Source organism: Musa acuminata, chromosome BXJ3-5 (assembly GCF_036884655.1).
Source record: "Musa acuminata AAA Group cultivar baxijiao chromosome BXJ3-5, Cavendish_Baxijiao_AAA, whole genome shotgun sequence".
Lineage (NCBI taxonomy): Eukaryota > Viridiplantae > Streptophyta > Magnoliopsida > Zingiberales > Musaceae > Musa > Musa acuminata.
This window is the reverse complement of record NC_088353.1, coordinates 39,556,030-39,567,998: the sequence shown is the minus strand read 5'-3', so window position 1 is coordinate 39,567,998 and position 11,969 is coordinate 39,556,030. Positions and strand designations below refer to the sequence as shown.

The window sequence follows — 11,969 nt, the reverse complement described above, 5'->3', positions numbered from 1 at the left end:
ATAATGCCTCGATTGTTTGATAAATAATAAATAAAAATTATATTTTAGATATGTATTAAGGTAAGTGTTGTTTGATAACGACTTAAACATTAATTTTGTTGTATACTAGATCCTCTTATCCTACAACAAGATCCTCTATTGATATAACTAGTTTAGCTATTAAATTAATTTAATAATTTAATAATTTAATAATTTATATATATATATAAAGATTGAAAATATATTAAGATGTAATCAGGAGTTGTAATCAAATTTTCTCCAGGTCATTCATATTAAAAAAGATCGCCAACTAGTTACACATTTAGTGTATAATTTAGAACGATTTCAGAGAGAGAGAGATGATAGGTTTAAAACGTATCTAGACAATGTTTAACTAATTTAATTTGGTTAAATAGGATGCGATTCTCAAATCAGACTTTCTGAAATTAAATTTAATTTTCAACGATATATCGGATTAGAATTTAACGATATATATATTTTTTATTTTCTGCTGCTTATAAGAATAAATCCACATGCAGCGGCTCTACTCTCGTCCTTATAAATAACAGCAGGAGGAGAAGCAATGGGATGCCAAGGCGCGCTCAACACACCCCTCCGCACTCACAAAACGAGCGGTTATGAACGCTGAAGACACATCGTCCCTTCAACCCCGATCCCTTACCGTATCCCTCTAAACCTCTCCCCCTCCCTCGTCCTCCTGCTCCTCCTCCTTTCAGTTTTGGAAGGGGAGGAGAACTGCTCCCTCTCTCCTCCATTTCTTCTGTCCATCTTCCTCTCATCCACGAGATGGAGATGTACGAACTCATCAAAGGCGAAGAGGCCACGGCCGCAGCCGAGCCCGAGAGCAAGATCAGCGTCATCGCCGTCGCAGCCGCCGACGCGCTTCTGTCCCCGCGCAAGGCCGACATCGAGGCCGGCGGTCCGGAGGCCCCGGCGGAGAAGGAGGCGCCGCCGGCCAACCGGAATCGGGAGCCACGCCTCGTCTCCCTCGACGTGTTCCGGGGGCTGACCGTGGCCGTAAGTCCGCTGTCTCTTCCTCGTTGCTTCCATCTCCGCAAAAATCTCGTCACTAATTTATTTTTTTTATTTCATTTGTTAATATTTTCATATATTTTTTATTCATTTATTATCTCCTTTAATATTATAATTAATTACAGTAACGTTTGATGTTTGCCTCTCTTCTCCTCCCCGAATTTACTCTACAGTTTACTAATAGATATCCTAATTAATCACGCTCTATTAGCAGTAAGGTCACCAGTTATATCTCTGCTTCATCATCATTAAGTATTTTCTCGGTATTAGTACTTTTGATGGGTAGAATAAATAATAAGAATAAGAATATCGCCTTTGGCATGGAACCGAATTCTAAATTTGGATGGATAATATTTGATCTTTGTGACTTTATTCCTCCGTTCATGAAGCCAACAATCGGTCTTCACTCTTCTTGTGTGCATTCAAATCCTTCGCTTCCGCCAACAGCAGCCTCCACTCCCTCTGCATCTCTTTCCGGCTTTCGTCGACACACGCACACAAAGAATAATCCTTTGTCGTCAGCTGAACCCCGGAAGACTCGGTCATCGGCCGACAACCATCTCTTTTTTATGCCTTAGTCGTGGGATACCATGTCGGGTCAGTCCAAGGCCGTGGATCCTCGCCAATCCTACTTTTAGATGAAATCATTCGATCACGGTATCACTGCCGTTGCTGCGTGCAGGGCAGTCGCTCCTTCCTCCACCATCTTGGAATTCGACTGCTGTACTTGGAGATGGACCAACCAAGTACGGCCATCCGCCATTAGTGGAGCTCGGGCATGGCTCCTACGGCGGTCGTACCTGTCGAACCCATTAGATGTAGACTTGCTTTCCTTTTTTATCCTTTTCCCGTGAAGTTAGCCTTGTGGTTGGTGACGTACATCAACAATTGAAGTCTATGGTTTGAGATCGAGCTGGGTTGACCCATCCGGCTCCGTAGGGAGAAGTGACCTGGCCAACGCAGCCACTTCTTTCACCTCATCGAACTTTGTTTTGAGTGAACACGACAGGTGCAGGAGCCCATTATATGACAGCTCCACTGAGTGAGCGGGACAGCAAGACAGAAGCTGCTATTCTGCTGTTGCTTTGCTTCCTGGCACCCACCCTTCGTTAAAGAATCTGTACGTACAACAGTAGTTCTCAAGTTCTTCTGAGTTATCAGGATGGCCCAAGTGCTTCACACACTTGTATCATATAGTATCAAGGTTTGGTGCGTCTCTATCTGATGCCTATCTACCTAATGCCTTACTACAGGGATAGCTGTCAATTTGTTTTTGTTTGCACGGTTGTGGAAGTCGGCCTGCTCCCTTTGGCCAGTTGCTAAGCCATTCCTTTTAGCTGCCAATCCACTCTTTAATTGGGTTCGCCGCCGGAAGTAGGGTGCTGCTCCTAAAACAGAGTCTCCGGTCACCAAGTTCAAGTGGAGCAGATAAAACAGTTTATTAGAGAGCTGCCACTTGTAAGGCATTTTGTGATGTGTACAACTTTGACTTGCGGCAGTAAAATCCCTGTCCCTTCGCATCCAAGTTTTGAAGCCTCAGTTTTGTGGCTTCGGATTGAGTTTTCGTGTTCTCGATTTTTTTATATCATAACAATTAAATGTTTTCGTTTTCCCAAATGTGATACATTATTCATAGTGACATTTAACAAGTTCAACTGAAGATCACAAACTCCCAATTGATGTGAAAAGTTTCTGATGTTCTTTTCGATAATTCCTCTGGGATAAGGATCATCGAAATGAAACTATATCTCAGATCTGAATAGACATGAGAAAGTTTTGTATTAAGGATTTAACATTGTAGAAATTATGTTTTTGCTCGTTTGTTCAAATGGAATTTATGAAAAACCAAATCGAGAAACATGATTTGACGTACTTATACCTCTGGTTTCGTAGGAAGTTGGGTTTTGTTACATCCAGAAAATGTTTATAGAACTGTCATTTGTTGCAGCTCATGATCTTCGTAGATGATGCTGGAGCATTTTTTCCTGCAATCACCCATTCTCCATGGGATGGCATAACCCTTGCTGATTTTGTCATGCCATTTTTCTTGTTAATAGTTGGAGTTGCACTGGCACTTACGTATAAGGTAAGCCTAATGGATTGACAAAAAAATCTTTTATTCTTCGTTTTTTTTTTTTGAAGTTTTCATTTGCTAGATATCAGAAGGTAAACTTCTTCAGTGATTATAGAAGTGTTGAAGGATAAAACCAAAATGGTTCTGTTTAGACTCCACTTCATGTGCAGAGAGTCTCAAACAAGGCCGCAGCAACCAAGAAAGCAGTACTTCGAGCAACGAAGCTCTTCGTTGTAGGCCTTATTGTTCAAGGTATACTACTTTTTCTTGTCTATTACGACAGATATATCATACTGCAGTATATTTATTCAAGCAAAACTTGTTAATTTTCTTAATGCCTTGAAATCATATTTGTATTAGATTATGTGATCCTATTTAATTAGATAAAATATATTATAGATATAATTGAATTCTGATTATGGTTATTGATCAATACAAAAAAAATTTATGATTTCTTAAGAGATAACCTCGATAAGAGGAACTCTCTTAATAACTTATCATAGACCATTTGTTCTCACCTATAAATAGACAGAACTTCTAGGGACTAAAAAGAAATATCTCATAGAGGATTCAATTGAGAGATTACAATCTCTCTTTCTCAATCCTTCTCCCGAAAAAGAGGAGAATGATCTAATTCTCCTTACAGATTGATATCTAGTTCTCGGATCTAATTTTCCTTACAGATTGATATCTAGTTCTCGGATCTAGTTCTCCTTGCAGATTTATATCTCAGATCTAACGATAATACACAGATAAAGTTTAATCTTTTGAACAATAATGAAAAGGTATGCATTGTAATATTGTTAGATCTAATTTTATTTGATGTCAATCTTGACATAAAAGTTTTTCCGCATACCATGATTACAGATTTTATTCTAATAATTTGGTCACTTGCTAAGTTAGTAATTATGTTCTTAGGTGGCTATTTCCATAACCTTCACAGTTTGACCTATTGTCACGACCTTAGCTGGTTTTGCCTAAGGCGTGCGGCACCCTCGCGCGTCCGTCCGCAAAGGTCAGCCTCCCCGAAGCCTCTCATTGTCCCTTAGGACCAACAAAAGAGAGAACGGGTTAAAAGAACGCCTCAATCGGGATCCACAAGCAAACATGTCCGAAAAACACTTCATAGACAATACAAATTACAAACAGACTTTACAAGCTCTGAACAGTGGCACAACAAAGGGTAAAATGGTCCATTACAGACCGAAAAGCTCTCGAACGTGTCCACATGACACAACCTTTATTTACAAGCCTAAAGAGGCCACCAACCCAACTAAAATGGGACTTATAAGCCTTCGGCCGCCCCTCTACCTGCTATACAAGGCATGAACATGCCAAAAGACAACGGACAGACATAAGCATTACATCCAACATCTTGTTTAGAAGTTTGTCCGTTACATTCTCCCCCACTTATCCCTTCGACGTCCTCGTCGAAGCCTTTGTGAACACTGCAACTCTTCGCCTTTGCTGAGTCTTCAATCTTCCGCTCCAGCTGCAATGCGCCTCCTGGCTCCCAGCTGCTCTACGCTGCTGTTTTTGAGTAGTCGACCCTTTATTCCGCCATGCTGCTACAACTCACCAATGACTCTGACTCTGTTGGGGGGGTTGGCTGAGTTGTGTTGATCATTGTCGATTCTTGCGGATCCACCAAATGAAGGAAAAGACCATCTTTTCTGCGCCAGTCTCTCAAAATTTCCACATGCTGCTTGAACTGGGTGGATGCTTGTTGGAGCTTTGACGAGCATCGCCTCGCAAACTTCTGAAGTTTTGGGTCCTTCCTCCATAAAATTTGCTCATTGACTCTTCTTTCAGTTAGTTGTCACATCCAAGTAGGTTCGCATCACTTCCGCTTTCGATTGGCATTTCGTTGGGAAATGAAGCGGACGATCTACTCTCAGTAGCACTGATCACCGTTGGTGAGGATTTGACAACTATTGTCTTCCATTATCTTCGAAGGGTCTTTGAACTTGTGCAGAGCTCCTCTGCTGGATAGATAAGAGAACTGGGGTACTCGGTTTCGCCCATTCTCTTAAGAGTTGAGAAGGCAAAGGTTACTTTGACTTCGCCCACCTCCTCGAGGTTGTACTTCATGCATCGAGCTGGTTACTAGTCTTCACCTGCTCTTTGCTCACACTTCTGAAGCACTTGAAGTGTTTGCACTCCTTGCGTTGAGTTGGCTACTGTGATTCACCTTCTCAATGCCATCGAACTTCTGGAATGCGGGAAGTTTTCACCCCAACGTGGAGTAATTCTCTGATAGATGAGGTCGCCTTTGGGATTGTACCGTCTTCTCCATCAACCCTGCCGCCTACTCCACCGAGTAGCAAAGGTACAGCACCGCGTACTGCCTGCTTCGTTCCTTGGTCGTGCACTCTTGCATGACCCGAAGTCCTTCACTTACGGCTATCTTGATGAGAAACTTGTTGACACCGGTCTTACGAAGTTTCTTGGCCTCTGCCCTTCAGCCTTGTCTCGGTACTTGGAGATTGCCTCTGCATGCTCCACCTCCTCGGCCCCTTTTACGACCAAGCGCTCTCCCTCCATGAGAGCAAGGGATCAATGACTTGCACGGAAGTCCCGCCTCTGCGGTACCATGGCGCTGGCATGCCCATGGCCCTACTATCCGTCGCCTCGCCTCTGTATCCCTTTTCTTCACAATCAGTAGAGATGTCTCCGTGGCACTCCTCTGAGTCCACCTCCATTCTAACTGATGCTTGATTTTGGGTAGCTAAGTCCCTCTGGACTCGTCGTCGCTTCCTCGCCCCTTTCGACCCCCTGCTTCAACACCTCTGTGTTCTCCAAGCAGTCTGTTTGGTCGATGGAAAGACAGACTGCAACTCCCATGCATGACCTCTGCCATCACGTTGTAGAGTTTGCACTGATTCTGTTCTCCTTAGCTTCCTTGGTAGCAACGTTCGCTTACTCGACCTTGTCCTCTGACTTGTCGGGCTCCCTTAAGCGAATATGAGCTCTGGAGAAGTCCAACTCTCTAGCTGCTTCGATCATACCTCTGCATGATCAAGTCCCTTCCATGGAACTCACTGGTACTTGCATTCGAACTTTTCCCTTGGTGGAACCCAGCCCCCATATGCTGATGACCAAGGCTTTCATCCGATGCAAAATTCGATGCACGCCCGGAAGACCCGCCTCTGCGGTACCATGGCCTTCACTCCTTGAATCCATAGCCCTTCTTGCCGTCGTGTTGTTCATCGAAGTGGAGCTTCCAGTAACTCCCGATCATACCTCCATATGATCTCATCCCTCACGGGACAGATTGTGTGTATCGCATTGCCACGAACTGTTCCACCACGATCCGCTGCACCATGTCGCCTCCTGGTGACATCTCCATTGCATTCTGATCCTTGTGGAATAAACTCGAATTGTGAACCCTTCATGTGTGGCCTCTGCCAATACATCGCAGGGTCCCTTCCACCTTCGATTTTGTTCGCTCCTTTGGCAATCGACCTTCATCCACCCACTCTTGGGTCACACCTAGATGAAGCACCGCTCTAGGACAGTCCGTCGCCTAGTAGCTCTCGAAGTCCACCGACTTCACTGATCTGTGCACCATTGTCTGGATCCTGGGCCTCTGCCCCTACCAGCACAATCTCCGCTGCGCACTGCTTCCTTCATAGCAACTCAAATGGCAACACTGTGGCATATTCTTCAAGAGTACCCGCCTCTACGTCCTCTTGCCCCGTGCTAAGGCCCTCCTCAACCCAACTTCGCCTCCGCAAATTGAGTCGCCTTAGTTCCTCCATCAAATGCTTCTCCGAGTTAAGGTGCATGTGCCGCAAAGCTCCCTTCGTCTTTGGCACCATGCAAGATGAGTCCGCTCCGTCAGAACGAAGGACCCATGGAACAACATGATCCTACTCTTGCCTTTGCAAGAGTTCATGTCTTTGACCTCTGTCTAAGGAAAGCACTGTGCTTCTGCTCCATGTTCCAACTTCTCTGCTGGCTCCCTTCATGCGGCTTGGGTACTTCGCCAAGTTACACCCAAGTTGCTCCGCTCCTCGTTCTTGCATTGAGTCGATGGTGGCCCTCGCGCCCACCATTCCACGGGTCAGCCCTCCCTTGAGTCCGATCTCCATATCGATTCTAAGTGTGCCTTCATTTAAGTTGCTTCAGGTCGCTCCCCCACTTGATCTCGCAATGCATCCACCAATGCATTCTCTCGAGCGAGATCATGCGGCAACTCCTCGCTGCTTGCTCAGTCCATTGAGCTTCGTGGGGTTGTTGTTTGTGAGGTACTCCTCCTCAATATGTGAAGTCCGTCTCACATGATTCTCCCTCTGGAGTGCTGAGACTTATCCCTCCTGGATAACTATCCCGTTGGAGCAACATCTCTCTTCGTTTTCGGAGAACACCATCCCCTTGGACTACTCCGATCTGCTGAACAAACTGTGCATTGTTCTGCCTCTTGCAAACGCACTTGCTAGATTGCGCCTCCACGTCAATACAGCCACCACTGCACCCCTCAAGGCCTAGCAACATGCTGAACTCGTTGCACACTTCAGCCTTCTACGGACGTATCCTTTGCATGCCGAAGAGAAAGTTTTAATGCTCCATTGGCGCCGAGTCTCGACCGCCTTGGGATGGCCACGAACATTCCATCGTCCGCATACAAGCCCATGCATGAGTACCAAATTCTTCGAGTTAGCAATTCCCCTCACCTCTGTGAGCTTTGCATAACTCTTTTGGTCGTTGAGCAACTCATTCCACCTTGGATGGTCTCATTCTTGCCAAGCGCCTCGCCTGCCTAGAGCACCATCAAGTATAGTTGTCAACGTTGAGCCGTAGCTCAAACTCAGCCATCCCAACCTTTGTGCGCTCCAAATTCTTCCAAGCTTGCCTGTTCTCATGGTGCCTCTTGCGCGAAGGGTTGGTCATTCCACTGAATGCCAATGTTAGATGCCCGCTCCTCTGAGCGACTCTTTTCCCTACATCTCCATGCCCGTTTTCCCTCAAACGGTCACGCGTGTGCTGACTGCCCTCAACGCAGCCCCGCTAGGTCCCCACGTTTGCATGTCAAGTGTTTCTATGAGTGCTTGTCCCGCTCTGATACCATATTATCACGACCTTAGCTGGTTTTGCCTAAGGCGTGCGGCACCCTCGCGCGTCCGTCCGCAAAGGTCAGCCTCCCCGAAGCCTCCCATTGTCCCTTAGGACCAACAAAAGAGAGAACGGGTTAAAAGAACGCCTCAATCGGGATCCACAAGCAAACATGTCCGAAAAACACTTCATAGACAATACAAATTACAAACAGACTTTACAAGCTCTGAACAGTGGCACAACAAAGGGTAAAATGGTCCATTACAGACCGAAAAGCTCTCGAACGTGTCCACATGACACAACCTTTATTTACAAGCCTAAAGAGGCCACCAACCCAACTAAAATGGGACTTATAAGCCTTCGGCCGCCCCTCTACCTGCTATACAAGGCATGAACATGCCAAAAGACAACGGACAGACATAAGCATTACATCCAACATCTTGTTTAGAAGTTTGTCCGTTACACTATGGAGTTGATATCTCGAGGATACGATGGATGGGTGTACTTCAGGTAAGACATCAATCATTAAGCTTCATAATGAGTCGCAAACAATCATTCTATTTTAAGCATAATTTCGATTCCAAACTATTTAGTTGGAATTGAATCACATCGCTTCAAAATTCACTAATAAATCTACCATTTTAATTTCTTTGGACGAGTGAAATTAAAACAAAATGGATGAAAATAGATTTTTTTTTAACGATAAATTCACTAATAAATCCTGCAGGTCGAAGGATGCAAATGTCAGAACTCCATTTCATCCCTTAGATCTTTTAAGCCTTTGTTATAATGAATTTTCGCCTTTCTAAGATTATTTATTCAACTGTGATTTTTCAGAGAATTGCAATAGCCTATCTGCTGGCTGCACTATGTGAAATCTGGCTTAGAAATGATGATGATGATGATCATGTTAATTCTGGATACTGCCTAGTTAGGCGATGCCAATTTCAACTGTAAGTATGACTGGGTGTTTTTGTTGATAATGAAGTCGTGTTCGATCATAATCTTTCTAGGATGCGACAGAAAGCTAGTGGATAGATAGAAGAAATTATTGGCAAAAAAAAAAAACTTTAGTAGCCTTTTTTTTATCCATGAATCTCTGTCTCACTTGCAGCTTTCTTTTCTCCACATAGGTTGGTGGCTCTCATTCTTACAACCATTTACTTGGTTCTCCTTTATGGTTTACATGTTCCTGACTGGGAATACCAGATAGCAGTGGCAGGCTCCAAGCCTATGACCTTTTCAGTAAGTCCAATGCATTCCATTACACAAATGCTTAGACACAATCATCCAGTACACTTCTGTCGCCTTTGCAGATGCATTTTAGTTGAATCATTCAATATATAATAATCGATATTTCTAAATCTTAGGTCAAATGTGGGGTGAGGGGTGACACAGGACCTGCTTGCAATGCTGTGGGAATGATTGACCGCCAAGTCCTTGGCATCCAGCATCTCTATCGACGTCCTGCTTACGAGAGAACGAAGGTTTCTAACATATACCAACTCTACTTTATGGATTTTTTCATTCCATTCCTAACATTTTAGTTTCTTGCTGTGTCTTCAGCAATGCAGCGTAAATTCACCAGCTAGTGGCCCACTTGCATCTGATGCTCCTCCATGGTGCCAAGCTCCTTTTGATCCTGAAGGACTGCTCAGGTCAGCTGTCGTCACTTCCCTTGGCATCTTAATCTCTAGTCTCTTCCTATTGGCCCTTTTTTCCCCTGAAAATAATATTAGTCGATGCTGCAGTTCTGTCATGGCGATTGTTACTTGTTTGATCGGGTTGCAATTCGGGCATGTTATCATTCACTTCAAGGTCCTGGTATTTCCTTAATCTGTCTTTGAATCATGAGTAACTTTTTGCGATGAATTTATAACACTGTTCCAACGTGCTGGACTGCAGGATCACAAGGAAAGAATTGTCCGGTGGTCGATTCCTTCCTTCTGGATGTTAGCCCTGGCCTTCTCCTTGGACTTTTGTGGTGCCCACCAAATCGCCCCTTCTTGTTCATGTCACTTAGAATGGAGTTCTACGTAAACTTGAGCAACTGAACTTGTCTTCATCACAGGAATTCATATGAACAAGGCTTTGTACACATTAAGTTATACACTTGTCACTGCTGGAGCTGCAGGGATTCTCTTTACTGGAGTGTATGCGCTGGTAAGAGATCCAAAACTCTCTTCTATTTAAACATTTCCATTCTACCATTCGATAAAACTGGTCAGCTGGAATGTTATTGTAATACTGTTTAATGCTTATGGTTCTTGATGGGTACAGGTTGATGTATGTGGCTATAGGAAGCCAACCTTGGCCATGGAATGGTTGGGGAGGCATGCACTAATGATCTACATTCTCATAGGCTGCAACATCTTGCCAGTTTTTATCCAGGGATTCTACTGGAGGGAGCCTCAGAATAATGTTGTGAGTAAATCTATCCAACATACCCTTTCCTCCCTTGCTTGTATACACTAGGCGTTCTAACCACAAGCAGGTAAAATTGAATCAGTTTCTTGTTTCTGTGATCCATGAACAGTCGAAGGTCATCGGCATTTGGATTAGTCGATGTTCAGAAGAAAGTTACCAGCTGCATTGATCAGCAGTAAAATAGCACATTTTTCATGGTCACCATAAGATGAGGATTTCATGGAACAAACATACATGTACTGGAAAACCGAAGAAAGTTTGAAGCAGACATGAAATGAAAGAATCATCAATGAAACAAGAAAGAGAACTATACTGATGATAGATATAATATTCCAAGATTTTTGCCTTTAGTTTATAAAAGATCAATGGTGAAGGCAGGTCTTGGAATTTGCTTTTTTTTCCTGCAATGATAGATTTAACATTTTTTTTTTTTTGCCAGCAATACTCACATATTACTTTTTTTTCTCATAGAATATTGATTTTTTCCGATATTTTTTAAATAACAAAAGTAACTTGAACTACTCATTTATTTATTTATTTTCTATTTTCCTTCCTCTTTAAATCAGTCAATTGAACCAACCCATGATTTGAACTGATTAAAAATAATAATTTATTTTTATATATATCAATTTTTATATTAATAATAAATAATTATTTTTAAAATAACAAAATATAAATAACAAATTAAAATATGACTTTATTAAATTTAATGTAAAGAATGATAATATAATAATATTTATATATTTCAAAAAATAATAATAAAAAATTAAATATTAAAAAAATAAAAATAAAAAGTTTTCATGATATGTTAGGTACATTCAGCATGGTACCTAAAGAAAAATTTTTCTTATTAATCAGATAATTATAGAACAGATATTACATTTAAACGTTTAATATTTCTCTTGTGTGTGATGAATACACAAAAATTAAAGTGCAATATGTTATGTGCATTTTTTTTTTATGTATGATGTGTCCATCAAATATAAGTGAAATATGGGAAGTGCTCCATGTAACTAAAAAATATTTAAAATATTTGAAGTGATTAGTATATCTCTCTTATGTATGATACATTTGACACTATAGAAACAAACATTGACCTGAATGTTTTCATTCCGAAATTACAAGATGAATAATTCATTCTGGAGTTACAAAATGGATACTTAATTCATTATGGTCTTTTGATGCCCTCAATAAATAAATAAAAATATCAGCTTGAACTTTAAAGGGGTTTTACTAAATACATCTTCGGTCTAATCACTTGAAGGAATGAGGTAAAACAAAATATAAACGATTTTAATCTCATTTTTATAAAATTATATACTTCTTTATATATCATCAAACATTTTCTAAATTATTTATGATAAAATGTGCCAAAATGGCT

General features: G+C 42.1%; 1 protein-coding gene across 1 annotated transcript; it reads left to right on the top strand.

The window, feature by feature from the left end:
- Positions 1-582: 582 nt before the first annotated feature.
- Positions 583-11,109, top strand: LOC135638045 (uncharacterized). The gene is made up of 14 exons (XM_065150998.1): positions 583-1,017; positions 2,981-3,118; positions 3,277-3,358; positions 4,025-4,060; positions 8,613-8,671; positions 8,999-9,114; positions 9,295-9,406; positions 9,532-9,648; positions 9,728-9,819; positions 9,913-9,979; positions 10,067-10,145; positions 10,233-10,324; positions 10,442-10,585; positions 10,698-11,109. The coding sequence occupies exons 1-14, from the start codon at positions 787-789 to the stop codon at positions 10,755-10,757; spliced, it is 1,425 nt and encodes a 474-aa protein (XP_065007070.1). The 5' UTR covers positions 583-786; the 3' UTR covers positions 10,758-11,109.
- The last annotated feature ends 860 nt before the right edge of the window (positions 11,110-11,969 follow it).